The sequence below is a fragment of the Capra hircus genome, chromosome 3 (genome assembly GCF_001704415.2).
Source record: "Capra hircus breed San Clemente chromosome 3, ASM170441v1, whole genome shotgun sequence".
Taxonomy (NCBI): domain Eukaryota; kingdom Metazoa; phylum Chordata; class Mammalia; order Artiodactyla; family Bovidae; genus Capra; species Capra hircus.
This window is the reverse complement of record NC_030810.1, coordinates 26,118,600-26,146,408: the sequence shown is the minus strand read 5'-3', so window position 1 is coordinate 26,146,408 and position 27,809 is coordinate 26,118,600. Positions and strand designations below refer to the sequence as shown.

General features: G+C 40.0%; 1 protein-coding gene and 1 pseudogene across 5 annotated transcripts in view; one reads left to right on the top strand and one right to left on the bottom strand.

Annotated features, from left to right (window-relative positions):
• The window catches only part of OSBPL9 (oxysterol binding protein like 9), a 168,671-nt gene that overhangs the window by 120,120 nt on the left and 20,742 nt on the right, over positions 1 to 27,809 (bottom strand). For all 5 annotated transcript variants that reach the window (XM_005678430.3, XM_005678429.3, XM_005678431.3 and 2 more), the window contains exon 2: positions 19,932 to 19,982. In XM_005678430.3, the coding sequence (XP_005678487.1) occupies positions 19,932 to 19,982 (51 nt within the window). The remainder of the gene's footprint in view (positions 1 to 19,931; positions 19,983 to 27,809) is intronic.
• On the top strand, positions 12,160 to 15,632 carry LOC102176289 (annotated as a pseudogene).

Sequence of the window (27,809 nt, the reverse complement as noted above, 5' to 3'; positions counted from 1 at the left end):
AGGGCAGGAGGAAAAGAGGGAGGCAGAGGATGAGATGGTTAGATAGCATGACCAACTGAATGGACATGAAAGTGAAAGTCGCTCAGTAGTGTCCGACTCTTTGCAACCCCATGGACTATGCAGTCCATGGAATTCTCCAGGGGTCAGAATACTGGAGTGGGTGGCCTTTCCCTTCTCCAGGGGTTCTTCCCAACCCAGGGATCGAACCCCAGTCTCCTTCATTGCAGGTGGATTCTTTACCAACTAAGCCACAAGGGAAGCCTGGCGTGCTTCCCTGGACATGAATATGAACAAACTCTGGGAGATGGTGAAGGACAGGGAAGCCTGGTGTGCCATAGTCCATGGGATGGCAAACAGCCAGACACAACTTAGTGACTGAACAAACATATACACAAATCATAACTGTACAAGCTCAATAAAGAAACGCTCTCCTTGTACCCTTTCCTAATCATTAGCCTTGTCCTCCATCCCAAAGCCAAACAGCATCCCTCCTTCTAACATTAAAAGTAGTTTTGTCCGTCTCCATACAAATGGACTCATATCACATATTTTCTTTTGTGTCTGGCTTCTTTCACTCAACATGTTTGTGAAATTCATCCAAGAGGCTGCACGTAGCAATGGTTTGTTCATTTCTATTGCTATATGTAGTATTCTTTTGTAGGAATATCCACAATTTATCAGTTTCATTGCAGATGGACATTTATGTTGTTTTCCAGTCTTAGGTTATTAGAATCATGCTGCTATGACATTGTCATTCATATCTTTTGTGTTATATATATGTATACATATGCTTATATTTCTAGTAGATACAATGTAGGAATGAATTTGCTAAGTCTTATGGTTCGCACACACCAATTTTAATAGACACTGTCAAACAGTTCTCAGTTCAGTTGCTCAGTCGTATCCAACTCTTTGCGACCCCAAGACTGCAGCACGCCAGGCTTCCCTGTCCATCACCAACTCCTGGAGCTTGCTCAAATTCATGTCCATTGAGTTGGTGATGCCATCCAACCATCTCATCCACTGTCATCCCCTTCTCTTCCTGCCTTCAATCTTTCCCAGCATCAAGGTCTTTTCAGATGACTCAGTTCTTCACATCAGGTGGCCAAAGCATTAGAGTTTCAGCTTCACCAACAGTCCTTCCAATGAATATTCAGGACTTATTTCCTTTAGGATTGACTGGTTGGAATTCCTTGCAGCCCAAGGGACTCTCAAGAGACTTCTCCAACACCACAGTTCAAAAGCATTAATCCTTCGGTGCTCAGCTTTTTTTATAGTCCAACTCTCACATCCATACATAACTACTGGAGAAACCATAGCTTTGACTAGACAGACCTTTGTTGGCAAAGTAATGTCTCAGCTCTTTAATACGCCATCTAGGTTGGTCATAGCTTTTCTTCCAAGAAGCAAGCGTCTTTTAATTTCATGGCTGCAGTCACCATCTGTAGTGATTTTGGAGCCCAAAAAATAAAGTCTGTCACTGTTTTCATTGTTTCCCCATCTATTTGCCATGAAGTGATGGGGCCAGATGCCATGATCTTAGTTTTCTGAATGTTGAGTTTTAAGCCAACTTTTTTACTCTCGTCTTTCACTTTCATGAAGAAGCTCTTTAGTTCTTCTTTGCTTTCTGCCATAAAGGTGGTGTCATCTGCATATCTGAGATTATTGACATTTTTTCCAGCAATCTTGATTCCAGCTTGTGCTTCATCCAGTCTGGCATTTCTCATGATGTACTCTGCATATAAGTTAAATAAGCAGGGTGACAAGATATACCCTTGACATACTCATTGAGCCAAAAATACTCCAACCTATAGTGTATGAAAGTTTCAAATGTTCTACATCTTCACTAACACTTTTTTTACGTTAGTCATTCTGGCAGGTGAGTACTAGTAGCTCATAGTGGTCCTAATTATATTTCCCTGAAAACAACAAAGCTCGTATCTTTTTATGTTCGTGACCATTTGGCGAAACTTTTGTGAAACAGTTTAAGTTTCTTGTCTATTGAATAGACTAGACTACCATTTTCTAATTATTTTAGGAGGTTTTTTTAAAATATATCCTGGACATGAATCTTTCATAGTTATGCATTAGGCAAATATTTTCTCCCACCCTCTTGTCAGCCTTTGTACTCTCATAATGATGTCTTTTCATGAAGAGTTAACTTTAACGCAGTAAAATGTATTGGTTTTACAACTATGGTTGTGCTTTCTGTATCTTCTTTAGGAAATCTTTACTAATCCTAATACCATGAAAGTATTCTCCTATGTTATCATCTGAAAGTCTCTACATCTGTGTTTCAGGTGACGTGAACAGCTGACTCACTGGAAAAGACCCTGATGCTGGGAAAGACTGAAGGCAGAAGAAGAGGGTGACAGAGGAGGAGATGGTTGGATAGCATCACCAATTCAATGGACATGAACTTGGGCAAACTCTACAAGATGGTGAGGGACAGGGAAGCCTGGCATGCTGCAGTACATGGGGCCGTGAAGAGCTGGACATGACTTGGCACCTGAACAACAACAATAATCAAATGGAATAAGTCCTCCAACATTTGTCTTTTGGCCTTTATAAATTGTAAATCAACATCACGACCATGGTCATAGCCAGTTCTCCCTAGAATGGCAGGTGAGAGAAGTTGCCATACCTACTGGGGTCTCTTCGTTGACTAAGACAGGCATCAAAAGTGAATATTCTTGGCCCTTTATAAACTTTATAGTCAGCAGTTGAACAAGTTTTACACACACTTTTTACATACTCACTTATTAGGATACTGATTGGGAACAAACTGGGACTGCCATTTATTTAGGTCTTTTTTTAATATTTATTTTAAATTAGAGGACAACTCCTTTACAATGTTGTGTTGGTTTCTGCCATATATCAACATGAGTCAGCCATAGGTACATATACAACTTCAGTGTTTATAGTTTTCTGAGTAAAGGTCTTATCTGCCTATTGTTAATATTTATACCTAAGTAATTAATGTTTTGACGCTATGGTAAATGTTCTCATTTTTAAAAATTTATTTTCTAATTACAAGTTGCTAATATATTGAAATACAGTTTATTTTTGTATAGTGTCCTTGGATCTCCTAACCTTGCTAAATTCACTTTTCAATTCTTTAGTTTATCTGCAGATTCTTTTGGATTCTCTATATGTTCAATTAAAGCTGTCATGAATAATAACAATTTTATTTCTTCTACTCCAATCCTCACTCTTTATATTTATTTTTCTTGTTTTATTCATTGGCTAGGACTGCCTGGTTTCAGATTGACCCTAGAGTGGTAGGCAATGTTGAATATAAGGAGAGTAGGGGGCATCCTTGTCTTGCTATTGGTCTCTCTTCCATTGTCCATGATAGCTATTTAAAATCTTCTCTACTTTCCTTGAACCCTCAACAACCTAAACAGTCATTAGGTAGGAACTCTACACCTATTATGCCCTCCCACCTGAAGATTCATCTGCATCCATACCCAGTCTTGCTTCTTTTCACTTGTCGTAATTGAAAAAGGGGCCCATTACCTTTCTTTAGGCCTCTGACTCTAATCTTCAGCTCCTCTTCCTTCTACTGGCTCCTTCTCAACGTCATTTACATATGCCAAGACTTTACACTCTTTAACAACAACAAAAATAATACCGACAATCTTTCTCCATTATACAGCCTCATCTAGCAAATGGCCCACCTCTCACTTTCTGTTCCAACCAAGATTATTATTCAGACTTGTCCAAGTCTCCTGCCTAAAATTTATTTTAACCTCCCACTCCTTGTAATCATATCAGTAGCTCTTCTTCACATTGAAATAAGGCACGCTGTATGATTCGGTTTATCTGCGACAGTTTCAGATTATTCCTATTGTTGTTTGTTGTTGTTCAGTTGCTAAGTCATGTCTGACTCTTTGAGACCCCATGACTGCAGCACGCCAGGCTTCCCTACCTATCCTTCACTATCTCCCGGAGTTTGCTCAAACTCATGTCCATCAAGTCAGTGATGCCCATCCAACAACCTCATTCTCTGTTGCCCGCTTCTCCTCCTGCCCTCAATCTTTCCCGGCATCAGGGTCTTTTCCAATGAGTCGGCTCTTCAGACCAGGTAGCCAAAGCATTGGAGCTATTGTTTTATTCCTGTTATCCTAGCATAATGATGAATAGAACCCCTTTTTATTCTTAGAGGAGTATCCTGGTCACTGTATCATGGCCTAGCCCAAAGACCCTCAGTGATTTGCTCCATGCCTACCTCTCATCTCTCATCAAATTCTATAGTTGGGCAGTTTGAGGTTTACCAATTTCCCCAAGCTGTCTTCCACCAAACATCCTTCCTCTCCCCTAATCTGGGTTTATACTGTTTATATCTGGTAAAGCAAAATTCCCTTTTCTAATCCATATATGAAATAATATTCTATCATTAAGCAAAGTTCTTTGTTATGCTAACTCATCAAAATTTCAAAGTTTTTACTTCATCCCTGCTTTTATGACTCATTGTGCCAACATAATAAGCATATATATCTTTCAATGACTTTCCCTGATTTTTCTTCTGAAGGTTTCAGATGATCAACCTTTCAGGTTCTGCCAGGATTTGGGCTCACCATGGTGCCTGCTGCTCCAGGTCACACTATCCAGGTTCCAGAAGGTAATGGGAGATGGAGTTATGAAATCAGTTGAGTTTCCTGACTTCACCTCTTCCCTTTTCTTCTATATCCACAAACATATTTCAGAAATAATCATAGTTCTGGTACCAAAGACAGGAAGATAGTTTTGCTTTCATGTCTTGGGAAAAAACAGAACCCTGGCTATTTCAGGGCCAATCTCCCTTCGTCAAAAGAGAAAAGTAGAATGGTAAACTGGTTCCAAAGAAAATAAAAAAGAAATGATGACTCCTCTGGGACACAGATCGCTCATATGGCTCCTAAAAGGAATGTTGACTGTGCTAAGAATACACAGCACAGCTACTCCCACTGCGACTCTACAACTGCACATTTTCCCTCACTGCTGAAATATTAGAAGTCTTCCAGTCATGTATCGTTTTCACATTCTCACATTATATGATCTCACATGAATATAACACATAAATATGACCTCTCAGATTTAGGCAGAACAGGTATTACTCTTTAGAAATTAGAAAACCAAGACTCAGAGTATATTAGAAAAAAATATTGGCTAAGGTCTGACAACTAAAAGGAGAATTCAGGTCTTCCAACTCCTGAGCCAAAGTTCATTCTTAACAGGGCACAGGTATAATAAGCAATATTCACTAATTCAACATACTTACTAAATCCCTATTCTGGGCCAGGAGCAATTAACAGCCAGGGGATATAAACAGGAATAAGGTATATCTCTGCACTGTAAGAGCACGTAGTTCAGAGAGGAGAGAGAAGAGTCAACAACACAGAGGGAAGCAGGAAAGCTGGAGGTCCAGTGTGCTCATCAAGGGCACTGCTGCATAAACAAGAAATGATGCATCAACATCATTCAGTGATTCAATAAGTATTTATCGAGTTTTCTGGTGAAAGCAATAGAGTGGTGAACAATTTGCTTTCCTTTTTTCACTCAGTACTATTTTGAGGTTTGTTCATATTGAGTAAATAAATATATATACTTTTCATGTCAAGAATATAAATATATGTATGTATACATATGAATACACATACATATACACACAAACGCTATCCATGTTGAGAATATGCATGTAACTTTTATCTGTTTTATAGTATTCTATTATATAAGTATACCACAATGTCTAATTTCCCTGTGTAGAACATTTAGGTTACTTTTAATTTTCCCTATCCCAATAATGCAGCAATAATCATCACTGTATATGTTTCCTGGTAACATTTCTGCAAGAGAATATTAAGCAAACACTCTGAAATGGCAGAGAGTTCCTTTTTATGTAGAATCAGACATATCTTATTACAAAGTGTTAGTTGCTCAGTTGTGTCCAACTCTTTGAGATCCCATGGAGTGTATGTAGCTCTCTAGGATCCTGTCCACGGAATTCTCCAGGCAGGAACACTACAGTGGGTAGCCATTCCCTTCCCCAGGGGATCTTCCTGATCCAGGGATTGAACCCGGTTCTCTCACAGCATCTGAGCCACCAGGGAAGCCCTCAGACTATAAGACTGCTCCCCTAAGCAGCTGTCCCAATTAATATCCTCACCAGCACTGGGTAAAAAAGTTCCTATATCCCCAACTGCTGGCCAACACTAGATAAAAATTAGACTTTATAAGACCTTGGTAATCTGATCAAAATACTATCTTACTGAACTTTTAATTCAGAATCTCTGACAATCACTGAGAACAAGAATCAAGTCACTTTTATTGCCATTCTTATTTCTTTTATGTGAATTGAGTGTATCCTTTGACATTTTCTTTTTGGACATTCTTTTGACTTTTCTACTGATTTGTATGTGTTCTTTGGGTTTTCTTTTTTGTCTATTTGATTTGTAGGAATTCTTTATATATTCTGCATATTAAAACCTCTGTCAACTGTATGCACTGTAAATATTTTCTCTCCTGTCCAAGGCGTGCTTTTCTCTGATTGCAGTCTTTTGTTATTGCTATTGAAAGGTTTTAAAAATTGAATGTTGTCAAATCTAATGATCATTTCTATCGTTGTTTGCTTTTTAAGACATCTTCCTTTATCCTGATATCACAGAGACATTCTTCTATACATTCTTATGAGTATTCATTTTATACCTTTAATACTTCTGGAATTCATTTCTGTGTATAGCATGAGGTAGGGAACAATTTTATTTTCTCCATATGGGCAGCCAACTGATCCAACTTCATTTACTGAGTGATAGTGTCTGATTTGTAATGCTGTTATACACTAAATTTACATAGACGTAAATATTCCTAAGCTTTCTCTTCCATGCCACTGATCTATTTATTTCCCCTTATACTAATACCATACTTACTTTAATTTACCATAGTTTCATTTAAAAAGTTTTAACATCTGGAAAGGCAAGTCCCCCAACCCCTTATTCTTCAAATTCTTCTTGCCCCTTTACCATTTTAAATGACTTTTAGAATCATCTTGTCAACTTCTTTGTTAAGCCTGATTAAGATTTTTGACTGAAATTACATGTATTTATAGATTAATTTAAGGAAAACATACAGATAATACTGAGTCTAATAAGCAGGAAGATGAGATAGCTGTTCAGATCTTCCTTTAGTCTTTCAATGATGCTTACTTTTTTTCCATCAAAGGAATGTATTTATTTGTAAAATATATTCTTACATAACTTAGAATTTTTTGTTACTATTAGAATACCTTTTTTTAAATTATGGATATATCGATTTCAGATCCAAAACCTTTCCCAAAGCCGAGACATTTAAACAGTATTTATGTAAATTTTTGTGGGTTTTTTTAAAAGTAGAAAATCATATTATCTTCAAATATCAATAATGTTTATTCTTCACTTCCATCCTTTTTCTTTGATTTCTTTTGTTTCTTATTCTTGTGTTTGCCAGGACTTCTAGTACAGTTACAGAAATATCATCTGCAAACACTAATTTTGATTCATCTTCCCAAAGCTTACATCTTTTGTATCTTATTGCATTCCCAAGGACCTCCAGAATACCATATATAAAGAAGTGCAATCTCTACCAAAATATCCATGACATTTTTAAGAACTAGAAGAAATAATCCTAAAATTCACATGGAACCACAGCAAGCCAGAACTGCAACAGCAATCTTGAGAAAAAAGAAAAAAAGCTGGAAGTATAAACCTCCCACACTTCAGACTATACTATATAGCCACAGTAATCAAAATAGAAGCTATTGGCATAAGAACAGAATCATTAACCAATGGAACAGAATAGAGAGCCAGAAATAGACACACAAACCTGTGGTCAGTTAATCAATGACAAAGAACGCAAGAATACACAATGGAGAAAAGACAGTCTCTTCAAGAAGTGATGCTGAGAAAACCGGACAGCAGACAGTCACATGTAAAACAGTGAGATTACAACGTTCCCTCACAGCATATAAAAAAAAGTTAAATCAAAATGGTTTGAAGACCTCAACATAAGACTGGAAACCATAAAACTCCTAGAAGAGAACATAGGCTGAATACTCTTTGAAACAAATCATAGCAGTATTTTTTTGGATCACCTTCCCATGGCAAAATAAATAAATATCAAAAACCCATATGGGACCTAATTAAAAGCTTTTGCACAGCAAAGGAAACCGCCAACGAAACTAAAAGACAACCTACAGAATGGGATAAAGCATTTGCAAATCATGCAACCTACAAGGGGTTAATACCCAAAATATACAAACAGATTATGCAACTTTATATACAACTCAAAAAAACAAACAAGCCAATCTATGAAGACTTGAACAGATTTTTTCCCAAACAAGACAGATGGCTAACAGGCACATGAAAAGATGCTCAATGTTGCTAATCATTAGAGAAATGCAAATCTAACCCACAACGAGATAGCACCTCACACTTGTCAAAATGGCTATCATCAAAAAAGTCTACAAATAACAAATGCTGGAGAGGATGCAGAGAAAAAGAAACCTTTATACACTGTTGATGGGAATGTAAATTGGTGCAGCCACTATGGAAAACAGTAAGGAGGTTATGGAGGCTCCTCAAAAAACTAAAAATAGAACTACCATGCAATACAGCAATTCCACTCCTAGGTATATATCCAGAAAAAGAAAAAAAAAACAGAAATACTAATTTGAAACAATACATGCATCCCAATATTCACAGCAACATTATCTACAACAGCCAAGACATGGAAGCAACTCAAGTGCAGTCAACAGACAGCTGGATTAAGAAGATGTAGAGAATGTGTGTGTGTGTGTGTATAAACACACATACAATATATATACATATAGATGTATATATATATATGCATATACATATAGAATGAAATATTACTCCACCAGAGAAAAGAACAAAATACTACCATTTGCAACAAAGTGGATGGACTCAGGGTTATGCTTAGAGAAATAAGTCAGACAGAGAAAGACAAATACTCTATGACATTGCTTACATGTGGAATCTAAAAATATTTCAAATAAATGTATATATAAAATAGAAGCAGACTCACAAATATAGAAAACTTGTGGTTATCAAAGAGGAGAATGGAGGAAAGACAAATTAGGGTTATGGGATTAACAGATACAAACTACTATGTATAAAATACATAAGCAACAAAGATATACTTCATAGCACAGAATATTACAGTCATTATCTTGAAATAACCTATAATGGAATATAATCTGCAAAAATACTGAATCACTACAGTGTACACCTGAAACTAACATAATATTGTGAATCAACTGCACTACAGTTCAAAAAAACAAAAACAGAAAAATCAAGCACCTTTGTCTCGTTGCTGATTCTAAAGTAGATGCTTCTACTATTTCGCTGTTAAGCACACTGGAACATTTTAGCAAATACTCCTTATTGGGTTAAGAATGTTCTCTTCCTATTCCTAGCTGGCATTGATCTTGAATGCATGTTTCATTTTATTCACTGCTTCTTTTCCATTTATTCAGATGGTCATGTAATTTCCCTTTTTATTTAGTTAATATGTTAAATTATCTTAATTGATTATAAAATCAGAATCCTATTAATAGTATTCCCAAAATAAACTGTTTGGTCATAGCCCTTTTTGTTTATATATTACGGGGTATGGTTTGCTGCTTTTTGTTCATGATTTTAACATTTACATTAATAAGTGATTCTGGCCTAAAAATTTCCTTGATTGTTCCTCTTTCTAGTTTATCATTAATTTTTTCTTGTTTAATTTTTTGACTATAATGCTTATCTCATTAATTTTCAATCTCTATTTTATAATATATTCATTTAAGGTTATAAATCACAGACTGCCTTAGATGCAGCTTTAACATGTGGTCCCTTCATTGTCACTCACGTTTAAATATTTCATAATTTCCATTATAATTTCAACCTTCACCAATAAATTATTTAGAAGTATCCATGTGAGGTGGCACGTGGCTACTGTTTTGTTAAGGAGTTTCTAATTTGTTCCACCATTGTCAAAGAATGTTATATATGCGACACTGAGTTTTGAGTACCCTCTTTTCCCATACAATTCTAATCTTTTTCTTAAAGTCTATTATTTATTTATTTTACCACCAATAGTTCATTATTAGATTCCCAGGAATTTTTATTTAAAAACTGAAGATTAAGGTTATATAATTCCTAGAATCAAACTCAGATTTACTTTCTGAAATCAATCCAGGCAAGCCTTAAGGTCTATTATTTCTGATATTATTAATAATACTATTTCCTAGCTTTCTTTTGGTATTTTCCTGGAACATCATTTTTTATCACCTTATTTTTAAATTTATAACCATAAAATATGATAAACATTCAGAAAATAGCATTAATGACTCTATGTACTAATCACAAGAGATTAAATAGATGTTTACATCTTGTACAAGAAAGTCGGAGAAGAGATTCTTAATGTCAAATTCACAGAGAAGAGATGATGCCTGCAAAACAAGCTAGTGAATTAACAAAGAAGGACTTAAATCAATAGAGTAATTTTTCATAATGAAATGACAAAACAACTGACAGAACGATGCAGACAGGATGTAGATCTAAGAGGATGGGGAGAAGGATACTCTCAAGGTTATACATTAGTCTAAAAATATCTAATCGTATCCATGCTAAGATATCAATGATTATAAAACGCATTCCAATGCCAGAGATGTTAACATATGCAAAAATAATGTAGAATCACTGAAATAAGGCACTGGAAGAAATCAACGCTAAAACTATTAACCCATCACAGGACAGTGCTGTACTCTCTTGTAATGGACTAAGAGAATATGAGACTCCTTCCTCAGGGAATCAATCAACTCTGATGATAAGCACAATAAATAAATGAAGTACTCAGTTTCACTGGATTGGTTAAAAAAAAAAAAGTCACATATGGATTAACAGTTTTCAAAAAGTCACAATATATTTAGTAATTAGTAACAACAGTAATTATCATTCATTAAGAATTGGATACTTTATAATGTATCCATTAATGTGATATTCATAATTACATGAGTAAATGACATGAGGCCATTCCAGAGGTAAAGGAAATAGGACTTAGAACTGAATAAATGAGTTCCCTGAAGTCACAAAGCTAGTAAGTGGCCAATCTGGATTTGAATTCCATTTCATTTTTCACCTGTTCTTGTCTCTACCCCCACACTGCCTCTTTAACACTAACACTTCTCCATTTTTCATGTTACCTGGATAAATAACTGAATAAATGGATAAATAACTGAATAAATGGATACACTGATAAATAACTGAATAACTGGATAAAAAACTGAATAAATGAGTTCCCTGAAGTCACAAAGCTAGTAAGTGACAAATCTGGATTTGAATTCCATTTCATTTTTTACCTGTTCTTGTCTCTACCCCCACACTGCCTCTTTAATAGTAACACTTCTCCATTTTTCATGTTACCTGGAAATATTAATGTTTTGCTTTTGGTTGAGTCCCAGAAGGGGGAAAAAAAAAAATCAGACCCCAGGACTCAACTGGCTATTGTACTTCTCCATCAAGGCCAAGGGCACCATCTAGTGGCCACACTCTGACATTAACACAGTCAAAGAAAGATGGAAGGAAATGGTTTCCTCCACTAGTTTTCCACTTCTGTGCATCAAGTTGGAGCATCTGCATTATTGACTCTTGTAGTCAAGAAGAATAGGAGCCTGGAAACATTAAGGGCTGAACAGGGCTTTGGAACGAGACAGACCCAAGTTCACCCCAGATTCACCATTTACTAACTATGTGACTTTGTAAGCTTGAGTCTCAGTCTTCTCATTTGTAAAACAAAATACCACCACTGACCTGAGAGGGTTATCATGGCGATATCAATAAAAATTTGGCAACACAAAGCACTTCCTCAGTAACTACTGGTTCCTTTCCCTATTCCTTCATGTAGCCTAAAACCACGTGGGTGTCTTGCTTTTTTTTCTTTTTAAAAAAACACATCCATGCCACTGTGTTTAACTTCTTTTGTCTATAAACTACAGTAAAGGTAAATTCCCTAAAATGTATTCCTTATTTTTATAATTACATGAAATCAACAAGAAGCATTTTTTGAGTACCTACTTACAATGTACCATGCATTTGTGACACTGGGTGTGAACTCACTAGTGGGCAGAGAAACAGACTACTTAACACGTAATATCATCTAAAAGTCCTTTCATGGCTATAAGTGACAAACGGAAGAGGATCAAATCTGTTAGAAGGATGTGGGTGGTTGGTTGGTTAGAAGGATGAAGGATGGTTAGAAGGAATGCTTCATGAAGAATCACCATTTGAAAAGTCTCTTAAAAGATGAGCTTGGTCACCATGTCCTGCCCGCCATCTGCCACACATGGTGGGATACTGCTTCAAGAACTTGCTTCAGACTTGTGCGCGCAGACAGTGTCCACTGTCAGGGCTGCCCAATGTGTGCCAGGCTGACGCATGGTCACTTTCCAGGAGGGAAGCAAGGTGACTTCAGCTGAGGATGACCTGACTGACAGGCTGCAGGAGATGATATCTCAGGCCTGCTGCAACCATGGGCTGATCCGTGAGTACAGCCTCTACCCCAGGAAGAGACTGGTCTCGTACACCGTCATCCTGGTCTTCGGCACTACCATATCAAGTTTCCGGGCAGTCTGTGGGCCTCCCTGATGCGCCTGCACCCCAGTCCCAGCTGGGCAGAGAGCCTGGTCCATGTGCACTTCGAGGAGGAGACTGGCATCGCTGAGCTCATCGTCCTGTGCCTACCCACATCAGGACTACCTCTACTTCACGTGCAAGATACACAAGGCCAAGTCCAAATGGGCGCTGGCTCTGCCCACCATGGTCACAGTACTCGGATCACTGCTGACATCTGTGGGGCTCTGCACACTCTTTGGCCTGATGCCCACCCTCAACAGTGGTGAGGTTTTCCCCTACCTTGTGGTGATCACTGGGCTAGAGAACGTGTTGGTGCTCACCAAGTCAGTGGTCTCCACCCCAGTGGATCTCAAGAGGAAGCTGTGCATTGCCCAAGGCCTAAGCAGAGAGAGCTGGTCCATCATGGAAACCATGGTCACAGAGCTGGGCATCATCCTCGTTGGCTACTTCACCCTCATGCCTGCCACTCAGGAGTTTTTATTGCTTTGCCGTTGTGGGCCTGGTGTCTGACTTCTTCCTTCAAACGCTGTTTTTTAGCACTGTTCATTGACATTTGCTGGATAGAGCTGGCAGATATGAACAAGCGGCTGCCCCCTGAGGCCTGACTGACCCCGGCTAAGCCAGTGGCATGGCCAACACGCCTTGAACGACAGTTGTCCACACCCCACGCCATCATGCTACAACCATTCTCCTTCCAAAACCTGTGGTTCCCCAAGAGGCTGCATGCAGTCTGCTTCCCGGCCTGAACCTGCCTAACACAGCACCTGCCATGGCCGGCACTGAGGTCTTGACTGGTATCCTGGTGTACACAGACCTAGCTGCCCAGGTGACAGAACAGGGTTCTCTGGGTGACAGCACCCTGGCTCCCCTGTCTGTACCCAGTGATGTGGTGTCCTTCAGCCAGCCAGATCCCACCTCCATCTTCCCACCTGACACCTCTAAGTCACCCAAGAATCAGACATGGCTGGGGGAGCTGCCCAGCAGGCCCAATGGTCCACCTGAGGGTGTCCACGACAGCGCAGCCCCAGAGTAACCTGGGGGCCTGAGGATGAGGAACATTGGAGGAGACCATCCTTCGGGCACTAGCCAACACTCTTCAGCTACTACATCATCACACTGACCCAGAGGGACGTCAACCTGCTGCCTGTCATCCCTGTCACACCTCCCGCCCCAAACCCAACGGAAGCCTCTGGAGGGGCAGCACCCTCAGGACACCCACAACCCCTGGCTTCCACCATGGCCTGGGCAGAATGGGCTCTGGGAGGCTGGTCTCAGGGGGGCAGACACAGTGCATGCACACAGAGACATCACCCTGCACAAGGTGGGGGAGCTCAGTGAGGCCTCGGGCATCATTGTGCTGCTGCTGCTCTGCCTGTACGGCATGCTCTGCCCGAGTAACTATAAGTAGCCTGGTGCAGGACCCTGGCAGACCCATGGTATGGGGTGCTGGCCTGCAGTGACTACAGCTACAGGCCACCTGAGATGGAGATCGTGCCCCTGGTGCTGCATGGGCACCTCATGGACATTGAGTCTCTGGCCAGCGATGGGATGCTGCTGATGAGCTGTTGCTTGGCAGGCCACAAGTATGTATGAGATGCACACATTGGAGACAACCTCACCAGCATCCGGCGCCCAGGCGGGCAGCATCATGACAGTGGTGTTGGCAATGAGCTCGAGGCTCAGGAGAGCTGGGAATGGCTGTCAGACAGCAGGAAGGGTGGCCAGAGCGGCCCGGGGACAGTCCTCCACTACAGCACCATCACAAGGCCCTCCGCCACCTCCCTTCTTTGGGGATCTGTCAGACCTCACCTGTTTGATCTCACCAACTTCTCAGCATAGCTGCAGCTCCCAAAGCTAACTGAGCCTGAGTCCTAGCACTTGGTGGGCTGTTGCCCTGCTCAGGACTCCCCAGGAAATGATTTCAGCCGCCTGGTGCAGCCAGTATACTAGGAAGAGATTTGGAATGGCTCCTCTCCACACACGAGCCCTGCACCCACTCTGCCCCAGGCCCCTGAGGATGAGGGAGGCACTCCTCTCAGAACTTCCCTTTCCTCATCTGGTCCCCCAGCACAGACGGCCCTATGTGGAGCCTGGAGCTCAGGGCAATCCCATGGTGGTGGGTGGAGCAGTGGTCGGCTGGAGGTATGGGAGGCCATCGAGGGCACTCTGCACTGCAGCAGCGAGGAGGTCTCCTCCGGCAACACGGAGACAAAAGGACTGGCTGCCTGGCTCAATAGTTTCCTTGACTTCTCCTTGGAGACTCACACCTGCCCTCAGCTTCCTGCAGTTCCAAAGGGCCCCAAGGTAGGGCAGTCCCCCAAATTCCCCATGTACAGCAGCAAGGACACAGCGGCACTGACCCACAGTGCCCTGTGCACACCAGAAGCCCATCACAGCCTGGGGGCAGAGGCCAGGCACTATGTGACTGGGAGCCAGGACCACACACTGAGGGTGATCGGTCTGGAGGACTCAGGCTGCCTCTTCACTCTGCAAAGCCATTCAGAGGCCATCACGACTATGACCAGACCACAGTGCTAGTCAGTGGCAGGTAAGATGGGGCCATGTGCCTGTGGGACGTGTTGACTGGCAGCCAGGTCAGCCACACGTTCACTCACCGTGGAGATGTTACCTCCCTCCCCTACACCACCTCCCGCATCACCAGCCGTGGTCTAGATGACCTCGTCAGGATCTGGGACTGCAGCACAGGCATCAAGCTCTACTCCACTCAGCAAGACCTGGGTTGTGATGCAAGCCTGAGTGTCATTTCAGACAACCTGCTGGTGACCAGCGGCCAGGCTGTGCTTGCTTTACAGATCTAATCCATGGGGACCTGTTATACAGTCAGTGTACCTGGGGAAGAAGAGTGAGGCCCAGCTGGCCTGCCAGATCCTGTTGCTGAACAACACTACCATTGCTTAGAACTCTAGCAGCGAGCTTAGCTGAATGTACGTGCTCTCTGTACTGGAGAAGCTGGACTGAGGGTGGACCTCCCTGCCCACCTGCCTGGAGTGCTCTGCGGGGCAATGCACTGGACCTGGCCTGGAGAGAAGACCTGGCCTGTCTTTGGGAAGCTGCCTGTGAACTGTCCTGTCCTGCCTCATGATTGTAATGTTAAACTTTAAAAAAAAAAAAAAAAAAAAAGAAAATGATGAGCTCACCAGATAAGGGCACAGAATACTCCTGACATAGAAAAATATATGATACAAGGTTGAAGAAACAAAGTGTGGTGCGGTTAGAACATAGGATAGGATGGATGAATAGGCAGGAAGAGATCCGTGAGAGCTTGTTATGTTCCTTTGGAACCTAGATGATAGGTGCATTATCACTACCACCACTACCATCATCGTTCACAGCAGTTATCACTGCATGTGTACGATGTGCCAAACTCTGTACATACATAAGTGCTAAACCTCACAATCCTACAAGTTATATGTTATCTTCATAGAAGTTAAGAAATTTGCTCAAAGGTACAGAGTCAGTAAGAGCTATAGCTAAATGATATTCAGCTCCAGGTCTCTCTGATTCTACCACACCAGTGGTCCCAAACTTGGCTATACAACGCAATCACCTGGAGAAACTGTTTAAAAATAAAAGGTTCCAGACCCAGTTCTAAAACAGTATTATCACTAGAGAATGGAACTTGGAAATCTATATTGCAAACAAACTCTCCAGATGTTTCCTAAATAGAAAGCCAAATGGCAGTTCAGCTTCTTGAAAATAACACAAGGCCTCTTAAAACACACACACACACACACACACACGCAACTAATTAAAAGCCTAATTAAGTGCGTAATCCTCACAAAATTCCTCAAGGGTTATTATAATCCCCACTTAAAAGAAGAGAAAACTTAAGGTCTGGAGAATTACCGATTGCTTCCCTCTTCCAGTCAACAAAGCAAAGAGCAAAAATAAGATTCAAACACAGGTATAACGAGCTCTTCTCAAGTCATGCTGTGTGGCAGAATTCTAAAATACCACCCCGCCCAATGACCCCGTCCCTGTTTTTCTCTCCTCCCCTTTGAGTGTGAGTGGAAATTGCAAATATGATGAGAAGTTACTGCAGGGATTATGTTACAGGATGAGTAATCACTGAAGTGATTACATGGCAAAAGGGAGATTATCTGGTGGGTATAACCTATTCTAATCATATAAGACTTTTTAAAAGCAGTGTTTTCTGCAGCTGGTAACAGAAAGGAGAAGTCAGAGAGGCTTAAAGCACTAAAAGACTTCCATGTACCATGCTGACTTGAAGATGGAGGGGCCACAGGACAAGGAGTATGCATAGCCTCTAGAAGTTAAGAGCAGATCTCAAGCTGACAGCCAGCAAGAAAATGAGGACCTTGGTCCTTTAATCACAAAGAACTGAATTCTTCAACAACCTGAATGAACCTGGAAGCGGACTCTCTCCTGTAGTCCCTCAGAGCCTCCAGATAAGAGCCCAGCTTGGCTAACAAGATTTCATCAAGGAGAGAACCTTTCTAAGGTGTTTGATCTACAGAACTGTAGATTAAAAAACTGTAGATTTAAAAAATGTTTTTTTTAATTGTGGTAAAGTACACATAACATAAAATTTACCATTTTAATATTTTTAAGAACATTCACATTGTTGTACAACCATCCTAACCGTCCATTTCCAGAACTTTTTCATCTTCTCAAACTGGAAACTCTGTATCCATTAAACAAGAAATCTCTAATCTTCCTAGCCTCAACCCCTGGAAGCCACCATTCTATTTTCTGTTTCCATGAATTTGACAACTCCAGGTACCTTATATAAGTAGAATCAAACAGTATTTGTCATTTTGTGACTGACTTAATTCAGGTAGCAAATGCCCTTAAAGTTCATCCATGTTGTAGCATGTGTCAGAATTTCCTTTCTTTTTAAGACTAAACACTATTCCATTGTCATGGATATTTCACATTTGTTTATCCATTCATCCATCAAATGGACACTAGGGCTGCTTCCGTGTCTAGACTATTGTAAGTAACAATAGTTGCTCACAATAGGTGCTGCTGCTTTTGCAAACAGCACCTATGTATACAAATATCCACTCAAGGCTGTGCTTTCAATTCTTTTGGGTATATACAGACATTTATATATATGTAAATGAGTGTTGTTTTAAGTCCATTATTATGAACATTGAGTAAGTAAAAGGAAATAATCAAGCATTTATTTATCCTGTTTGAATTGTAGCACTGGGTAACCACATAACTGATGAAGTGTTTCCTTATATGATTATTTCTGATAAAAATTTAAACAAAATGATAAAATATAATTTTACAAATGGATCTAGGTACTGCATCAACAGTTGGTAATATCTGGGAGTTCCCTGGTGGTCCAGTGGTTAGGACTCAGCAACTTTCAGTGTCGTGACCCAAATTTAATCCCTGGTTAGGGAATTAACATCCTGCAGCCAAAAAAAAAGTTGCTAATACCAATGAAGAGCAAAAACCAGACATTGCCTCCTAATAAAAGAACACAACATCGCCTAAAGTCTTGCCAAAGGGATCAAACCTAAGTCTGACTCAGTCTCTGGATCAGCTGCCAATATGTAGGAAAAGCAGAGACAGGAACATGCTGAACTGCACCAGTATGCAATCGATAAAACCTACACTATGGAAAACTCCTACAGGTCAAAGGGCCTGGAGTCTTCAACAGACAAATTGCAAACAAAAGATATCAATTTTTTTAAATGGGCAAGATAAAATGTAGAATTTAGGAAAGCAAATCCAAGAAGTGGTTCCTATAAAACAAGAGTGGTTACTTTAGGAGACAGGGAGTGGGCTGCAATTTGAATGGGACACACAGACAGGCTTCCACAGTAACTGGCCAAATTCTACTTCTTAACCTACAAGGTAGTCACGAGGTTTAATAAATAATTAAGCCATATTTAAAAGAAAAAAACTGTGCATTAAATGTAACAATCCAGATTGAATTCAACTGAAGAGCTGTCTCACTACAGCTCTGCCAAAGTCTCACTACTGAGTCTATCTTAAGCCAAGAAAGCAGCTAATACCAGACTGAGCGGTGACTGAGGTCAATAACAAGTGCTTAGAAAAGCAATTAAACCAAGAAGGCAAAAGCAAAAACCAAAGGAAAGGGGAAAAATAGCCAAGAGTACAATAAGCTGAATTTTCAAAAATCTTTATGCTGTCATATATACACCATCTGTTCAAAACAAGCCTGTCTCATTTCCATCCTGCAAATTCACCATACTTAACTCCTATCTCAGTGTCAAAATTTTTCCATTAGAATTTGATTTCTTTCTCAGAGTTATCTCCCATTTCTACCAATAACCTACTGCTAACAAAGGCAATCATATATTTATGAAACATATTTACATATTCAAAAGTAAGGGTACAGAAAAGAAGATGGCAGAAAGAAAGCAACAGGAATCCGAAAGAAGAAAATGCCACTAGAAGCTGATTTACCTATTAATAGTTATGACAGAGATAGGCCCTTCTTTAGATACAGTTGAGTACTAGAAACTATATTCTCAACCCTGCATTCCTCCGTGTCTTTAGCTATTCAGACAATGGTGGAAACTGAATAGGAAATAAAAAACTGTTTGAAGCTATAGGCCTGTACTGTCCAATAAGGTAGCCCTGAGTCACATGAGGCTATACAGCACCTGAAATGCAGCTGATCTGAACCAAGATGTGCCATAAGTACAAAAAACATAGTGGATTCCAAAGATGTAGTATGAAAAAAAAAAAAAGGTAAAATATCTCAATAATTTTTTATTGATTGCATGTTCAAATAATATTCTGGATATACTGGCATAAACAAAATATATCATTAAAATTAATTTCACCTGCTTTTTGCTTTTTAAATGTGACACAACAAAAATTTTAAATTATATATGTTGCTCACATTATATTTCTAAGGGACATAACTGCTGCAACACCCATTATTAAATAGTGTTGAACAGACTAAGCAGCTGAAAGTGGGGATTTCTCAGAGTTTTTTCCTACTGCTTACTCTATTGCCAACACTACAACTCATTTAATTTCCAGCCCCTGTGCCTGGATACAAAACATTAAAAAAATCAGTAGGTGCATCAAGTCATGGATACAATGTTAAATTAATGGGCCAAAAGAACTGAACTCTAGCCCTGGTTCTGGAGTTACCCTGGAGAAGTCGTTTTTCCTCTAAGCCTTAAACTTGTCTGCCCCAACAATTAAGTAAGGGAGCTAAACTAAATTTAGACTCCCATGAATCTGTCATAATAGTTTTCTTTCTGTCAAAATTGGTTTTCGTAAAAATGAATAAATACTCACTCTGAGTCTAACACATCCTCTGCGAGAGCCTCTCATCATTTTGTCCTTGGACTAAAAGAAAAACAAAAACATTAAATGAATAAAAGATAAACAGACTTTTTAGAATCATCTAGGGGTAAAGAGATAAATTTTATAGTAATATTCCTCCCTTTTCCCCATCCCTGTCCCACTCTACCCAGCCATCACTTAAAGATAGGAATTAGCAAATTTAAAACGTTTTGTGCTGTGCCTAGTCACTCAGTCATGTCCGACTCTGCGACCCCATGCACTGTACCCAACCAGGTTCCTCTGTCCATGTTCCTCCAGGCAAGAATCCTGGAGCGGGCTGCCACGCCCTCCTCCAGAGGATCTTCCCAACCCAGGGATTGAACCCAGGTCTCCCGCATTGCAGACAGATTCTGAGACACCAGGAAGTAGTTTATACAAATAAAGCTAATCACAGAATTTTATGTGTACCTTAAACATAGCATATATTACACTATATTTTCATTTTTCCTTCATATCCCTTAACTCTCAACTAAAATATGTTTCTCATATTTCAGTGAGTTTGAGAGTCATCTGAATCTGGGGGTTTAAGAATCACTGCCAGATGATTCTGACTCAAGCAAACAGAGGACACATTTTGAGAAAAACTGCTGTAACTTTGTCTTTGCAACTCCCCAGATGGGTCACATTTTTTTTGCCTCTGAGATTTCTCATCCCATGTTTCTCAGTTTAGAATATCCTTGACTCTGATTTTCTGCCTTGGATCGTCACTCATCAAGTGCCCTACCTCTGTCTGATTAGAATTCCCACCCCTGGATTCCTAGAGTCTCTTGTATGTTTCCTGATCCTGGCATGTACTACCTTGTGCTATAGTGGCTGGTTACTTGTCTGACTCACCCACAAGACTGCAAATTCCTTAGGGGGTAGAAACTGTAGCTGACATATGCTTCAGAACAGTGTCCGGCACACAGTCGGTGCTCAAAAAATATTTACTGATAAAACATTTTTATCCTTTGTTTCTGATACTAGACTGAGCTAAGCAAAGACTGTGTTCTGAACAATAAGCCCCATGTTGACATCCAGTAAATATTCCTAAAATTAACTTAGTCATGCATAAAAAATAAAGTAAAACCTTGAACAACTAAAGCTTTAAAAATATTTAATACCTCAACAACTGGTATTTTTTCCACTATGTGACAAAGAAGCAAAACAAGTCAATATCATGGAGTTACATTTTTGAAGAAAACTGTCCCACTTTAAACCACAGATGCCCTACATCCATTGTACTGAGCCACAGGCAAACTTCCAGCTATAAGATAACTGTATCTTGGGGATTTCATGTACAGCACAATGACTATAGTCAACAATACATATTGAATATTTAAAAGTGGCTAAATAAGTAGGTCTTAAAAGTTCTCACTACAAAACAAAAGGTAACTATAAAAAGTGATAGTGGTTGTGTTATTCAATCTTCTTGTAGTAATCACTTCACAATATATATGTATATCAAATCACATTGTACAACTTAAATAATGTTACATGTCAACTATACCTCAATAAAGCTGAAAAAGTAAATTTAATCATTTCTCAGAGATGTTTGCATGCCTGTACACAAAGATCTGACTTATCCTTCTCACTGCAACATGATGTTAAGATAGTCTATGCCATTGCTTTCACTGACTGCAAGCTTATCAATGTAACAACATTACAATAAATCAAAGCAAACTTTCTTCAAAAATAAAAAAATGAAACAAAAAAGCACAGTACTGAGTTACAGAAGTTCATGTTCAGAAATTACTGAAATACTGTAGAGAGTCTTCCTGCAAATTTAACCACGATTCATACATTTTACAAAAATTCTCAACATTACAGGGTTAAAATGAGTTCTTTACTAACAAAATAGCTGGCAAAAAGTTGACAAAAACATTCCCTAAGCATTTAATAGCCCTTTTACTGTACTCTATATTTATCTTCTCTTCAAAAGTCACGGCAAAACACAAAAATAATAATTAGTTTTGAAAATACCCAATAAGAGTTAGAATGCAACTCAAACAAGGTAACAAACATCCTTGATTCTCTTCCATTTTTAAAAATCAGATTATAGTAGATAAATAAAGGGCAAGACGGGGTAATAAATCAGAAAACACTGAAAGAGATAAGTGAAAATAATTACAACAAACATAACTAGGAAACAATCAGACAAATTCAGAATGTGGGACATTGTATAAAGTAATTGACCTGGACTATTTTAAAATGTAAAAAAAAAAAAAAAGAGACTAGCACATAAACAATTGTAAAAATGAATTAAAAAGAGCAAAAATAAATTATGTGCATACAGGCACAAAGTGCTGTGAACTACAGAATGCTCCCTGCCATTGAAAAAGATCAGGGAAAGCAACAGAGAAGCGATCAGGTCTCAAGCTTTAACCTGGGACTTAAAAAAAAAAAAACAAACAGAATTCTGATGAGAGCGAGAAGGTAGGCAAAAGAGTGTATTCCAAGCAAGGCAACAACATCAGCAAAGGAACAGGTACGGAAAACTTTACACATGAGGTCTTCACAGAAGTGCAGACTTATAGCCCAAGCACAGAGTGTGAAGAGGGAGGTGGAGAGATGAAGCTGAAAAGGAGATGTGGGGACCAGGTCCTGGGGGCGTTCTGAAAGAAACAGGGAGTAGTTAAGGAAATTAAACTTCAAGAGTTAATAGAGAGCTAAAGGTTTGTGAACATTCTCAAGGGTGTGTCATAGAAACACAGAAAACGTTAAATATGAGAACTTGGGGAAAAGGGATGATGGTGACATTAATGATACAGCAAAGGCAGTAGCAGCATCCACAGTAGCAGCAGCTCACTCACTGATGACCTCCATGTGATATGCACTTTATACACGGTAAACCTCACAAGACCTTGCACTGGTAAGAGTTATCCACATAAATGAAGGTGACACCAGGGAGATCAAGTAAATTACCCAATTAAATTACATGTGTAAAATATAGCAGTTTGATACGGCCGACACAGTTTGGAATGGCTGCCCTGCCAATCGCTCTCCCACATCACACCTGTGCTGATACCCTTGAATCCTCCTCCTTTTCCACAATGACACAGAGCCCTCTCCCTCATTCTCTTTCCACTCAGCTCCAATGTGAAGCCAAAGAGAAGCTGGTATGACTAAGCCCCCCTAGGCACAGTGAGTGCTGAGGGGTGGCTATCTGACCAAGCTGGCCAATCACAGGACCCATGACCTCAAGGACAAGGCAGGATGGAGTCCTTTCACAGGAGTTTTTCTACTGGGGTTGAGAGAAGAGTTCCTTCCTATATGTTCTTGAAGCTTAAGGAACAGTTGCCACAGGTCTTATGCTCTCTATATGAAGGAAGCAATAACTAAAGCATACACACTGAGAGAGAGAGAGGGGAGAGGCAGAAAGTTCTGCCTCTGCAAGTGATCTCCAGCTATCCTCTGATCTGAAGCAAACCTGCCAATGATATTCACTGAAGAGCAGGGGGTTTTGTTTTGGAAGTTTGGCAGAGGGATTGTTTTTGGTTTTGATGCTCTTATTGTCTCTGGGTTTTTTTTACAAATACAAGTAGTGATGAGAGAAAGGTAGAGCCAACAAACCTAACCCCAACTCCAGTGATCTTCCTACCGGGTTCTATGCTAACAATGTTCTCAAACTTAGTAACAGAAGTATTTTTTAGCAAGTTGGCACAAACAAGCCTCCAAGCCACAAGGCTCAGCACCTTGAGAGGATCACTCAGGAAACAGATACTAAAATCTTTTCAGCGATTTAAGGAAACAGAATCCTCCATGAAGCAGAAAGACACATGGGTGATGTGTTCTACTTCTAAGAGGCCCCAGGACTAACAGATTGTTGAATTTGGTGGCTGGGTTTGCTGGTTTCTTATATCTTACTAATGCAAGGGCAGTGGATTCTGTTACAACAAGCCATGCAATCAAAAATCACTTTTTTGACTTTGCTGGTGGTCCAATGACTAAGACTCTCGACCCCCAATGCAGGGAGCCTGGGTTCAATTCCTGGTCAGGAAACTAGATGCCACATGCTGCATCTGAAAGATCCCACATGCCTCAACAGAGATCAATGACCCCACGTTCCACACTACGACTCAGCACCCCCAAAGAAATAATTTATATTAATCCTTATGATAACGCCAAGCTATTGATTCACATTACAATTTGTATTAAAATTTCAAAGTAAATTATCACAAATACAATATAATGCTGCCTATCACAGGCCTGTCCCCCAACATCCATTCTCCTCTTCTTCCTTTCAGTATTAACATCCTCCACCCCAAATTTTAACTTATATGCAGAGTACATCATGCGAAATGCCAGGCTGGATGAAGCACAAGCTGGAATCAAGATTGCCAGGAGAAATATCAATAACCTCAGATATGCAGATGACACCACCCTCATGACAGAAAGTGAAGAACTAAAGAGCCACTTGATGAAAGTGAAAGAGGAGAGTGAAAAAGTTGGCTTAAAACTCAACATTCAAAAAACGAAGATCATGTCATCCAGTCCCATCACTTCATGGCAAATAGATGGGGAAACAATGGAAACAGTGAGAGACTTTATTTTGGGGGGCTTCAAAATCACTGCAGATGGTGGCTGCAGCCATGAAATTAAAAGACGCTTCCTCCTTGGAAGAAAAGCTATGATTAACCTAGACAGCATATTAAAAAGCAGAGACGTTACTGTGCAACAAAGGTCAAGTTATAGTTTTTCCAGTAGTCATGTATGGTTGTGAGAGTTGGACCATAAAGAAATCTGAGTGCTGAAGAATGGATGCTTTTGAACTGTGGTGTTGGAGAAGTCTCTTGAGAGTCCCTCGTACTGCAAGGAGATCAAACCAATCATTCCCAACGGAAATCAGTCCAGAATACTCATTGGAAGGACTGATGCTGAAGCTGAAACTCCGATACTTTGGCCACTTGATGCAAAGAACTGACTCCTTGGAAAAGACTCTGAAGCTGGGAAAGACTGAAGGCAGGAGGAGAAGGAGATGAGAGAGGATGAGATAGTTGGATGGCATCATGAATTTGAGCAAGCTCAATGAATATTAATTTGAGCAAGCTCCAGGAGTTGGTGATGGACAAGGAACTCTGGCATGCCGCAGTCCATGAGGTTGCAAAGAGTCAAACATGACTGAGCAACTGAACTGAACCCCAAATTTTAACTGAACACATGGCTCCCCTGCTGGCTATTACATTTCAAGCCTCTTGCAGCTAGCTATATGCTATATCTAAGTACAGGCCAGTGGGCCGTGAACAGAAGCAACATGCAACAGATTGTGCCTTTCAAAAGGCACAATTTGCAAATGTAATGGAACATTGTCCAAGACTGATCATGAAAAGTGAAAGTGTTAGTCACTCATTGTGTCCAACTCTTTGTGACCTCATGGACTGTAGCCCGGGCCAGGTTCCTCTGTCCATGGAATTCTCCAAGTAAGAATACTGGATTACAGGAAAATAAAATTAAATGTTAAAAAAACAGAGAGAGAGAGAGAGAGAGAAAATACTGGAGTAGGCAGCCATTCCCTTCTCCAGGGGATCTTCCCAACCCAGGGATCAGACCCAGGTCTCCTGCATCGAAGGCAGATTCTCTACCATCTGAGCCACCAGGGAAGGTCTGGGACTGACATATTGTAAGCCATAAAACAAGCCTCAATAAATTTAAAAGAACATAAATAAAACAAAGTATGTTCTTTGACCAAACCAGAGTAAAAGGAGCACTCCTCTCTGCTGCTGCTAAGCACTCTATGGGGTCGCACAGAGTCAGACACGACTGAAGTGACTTCGCAGCAGCAGCAGAGAGGATTCCAATCCAGGTCTAACTCTAAAGGTTATGCATTTCTACCACAGTTACTACAGATCTGGTTAGCTTAAGTCTCCTTTCGAAGTTTCTCTGAGCCACAAAGGCTGTGTGTCAAATCAGCGATCCTTCTGAATTCATCAGTGCAAATATCACCCCACAAAGCACTGCAGCAGTGCTTCAGAGGGTGGTACCCCTGCCTTCTGATTAGATTACAGATAGAGGTCCACATCCCCTATCTGAGATTTTTGGATCAAATGTGCTTTAAAATTCAGAATTTTCAGAAAGTGACATACATATAGTACATAAACTGTCACACACCTGCAACAGAGTCTGGAGTATTAAGCATTTAATTAATTTCACAATCAAGCATACTAATATTTTGGTAGTACAACATATATTTATACTAAGCATAACAGAGATTATAATTAACCACACAGTTCAAGGCAGGCTTTACTTCCAAATGAGAATATAACTCATTAAGAAAAAAAAGCTTCTGGAATTCAGAGACTCAGGGATTTCTGAACTACAGGTAAAGGACTGGAGACTTGTATTTTGATCTGTGATCTCTTAAATTATAAAGTCCCAGGTCTTTTACTATTTCTTAAAAAGGATAATTTTATCTTCAAGTCAAAAATTCAGGTCAACAGATCAGTGACAGGAACCAATTTCACAGAGCTTAATTAAGCACAGCTCTGATGACGGGGATTTCTGCATCCTTTCTAAGAAAAGTTAACCATAACATAAAATACTAAATAGTAACCTCAGTGCTGCAAATTACTTAGCATGTCAATATATACTGAACCTCAATGTATAGTTTCTATTTTTGTTTTGTTCCTCAAAATCAGTTCAGTTCAGTCACTTAGTTGTGTCCAACTCTTTACGATCCCATGGACTGCAGCATGTCAGGCTTTCCTGTCTATCATCAACTCCCAGAATTTGCTCAAACTCATGTCCATTAAGTTGGTGAAGCCATCCAACCACACAGGCCTTGTCGTACTCCTTGCCCAATTTGGAATCAGTCTATTGTTCCATGTCCAGTTCCAACTGTTGCTTCTGGATCTGCATACAGATTTCTCAGGAGGAAGGTAAGGTAATCTGCCTTTAAGAATTCTTTAAGCATTTTCCACAGTTTGTTGTGATCCACACAAACGCTTTGGTGTAGTCAAGAAAGCTGAAGTACATGTTTTTCTGGAATTGTCTTGCTTTTTCTATGATCCAACAGTTGTTGGCAATTTGATCTCTGGTTCCTCTGCCTTTTCTAAATCCAGCTTGAACATAAGGAAGTTCATGGTTCACATACTGCTGAAGCCTAGCTTGGAGAATTTTGAGCATTACTTTGCTAGGGTGTGAAATGAGTGAAATTTTTCAATAGTTGGAACATTTTTTGGCATTGCCTTTCTTTGGGGTTGGAAAGAAAACTGACCTTTTCCCGTCCTGTGGCCACTGCTGAGTTTTCCAAATTTGCTGGCATATTGAGTGCAGCACTTTTTTCACAGCATCTTCTTTTAGGACTTGAAATAGCTCAGCTGGAATTCCATTACCTCCACTAGCTTTGTTCATAGTGACGGTTCCTAAGGCCCACTTGACTTCGGACTCCAGGATGTCGGCTCCCGGTGAGTGATCACGCCACCATGATTATCTGGGTCATGAAGATCTTTTTTGTATAGTTCTTCTGTGTATTCTTGCCACCTCTTCTTAATATCTTCTGCTTCTGCTAGGTCCAGACCATTTCTGTCCTTTATCGAGCCCATCTTTGCATGAAATGTTCCCTTGGTATTTCTAGTTTTCTTGAAGAGATCTCTAGCCTGTCCCATTCTGTTCTTTTCCTCTATTTCTTTGCATTGATCGCTGAGGAAGGCTTTCTTATCTCTCCTTGCTATTCTTTGGAACTCTGCATTCAGATGCTTATATCTTTCCTCTTCTCCTTTGCTTTTCGCCTCTCTTCTTTTCACAGCTATTTGTAAGGCCTCCTCAGGCAGCCATTTTGCTTTTTTGCACTTCTTTTCCATGGGGATGGTCTCGATCCCTGTCTCCTGTACAATGTCACGAACCTCATTCCAT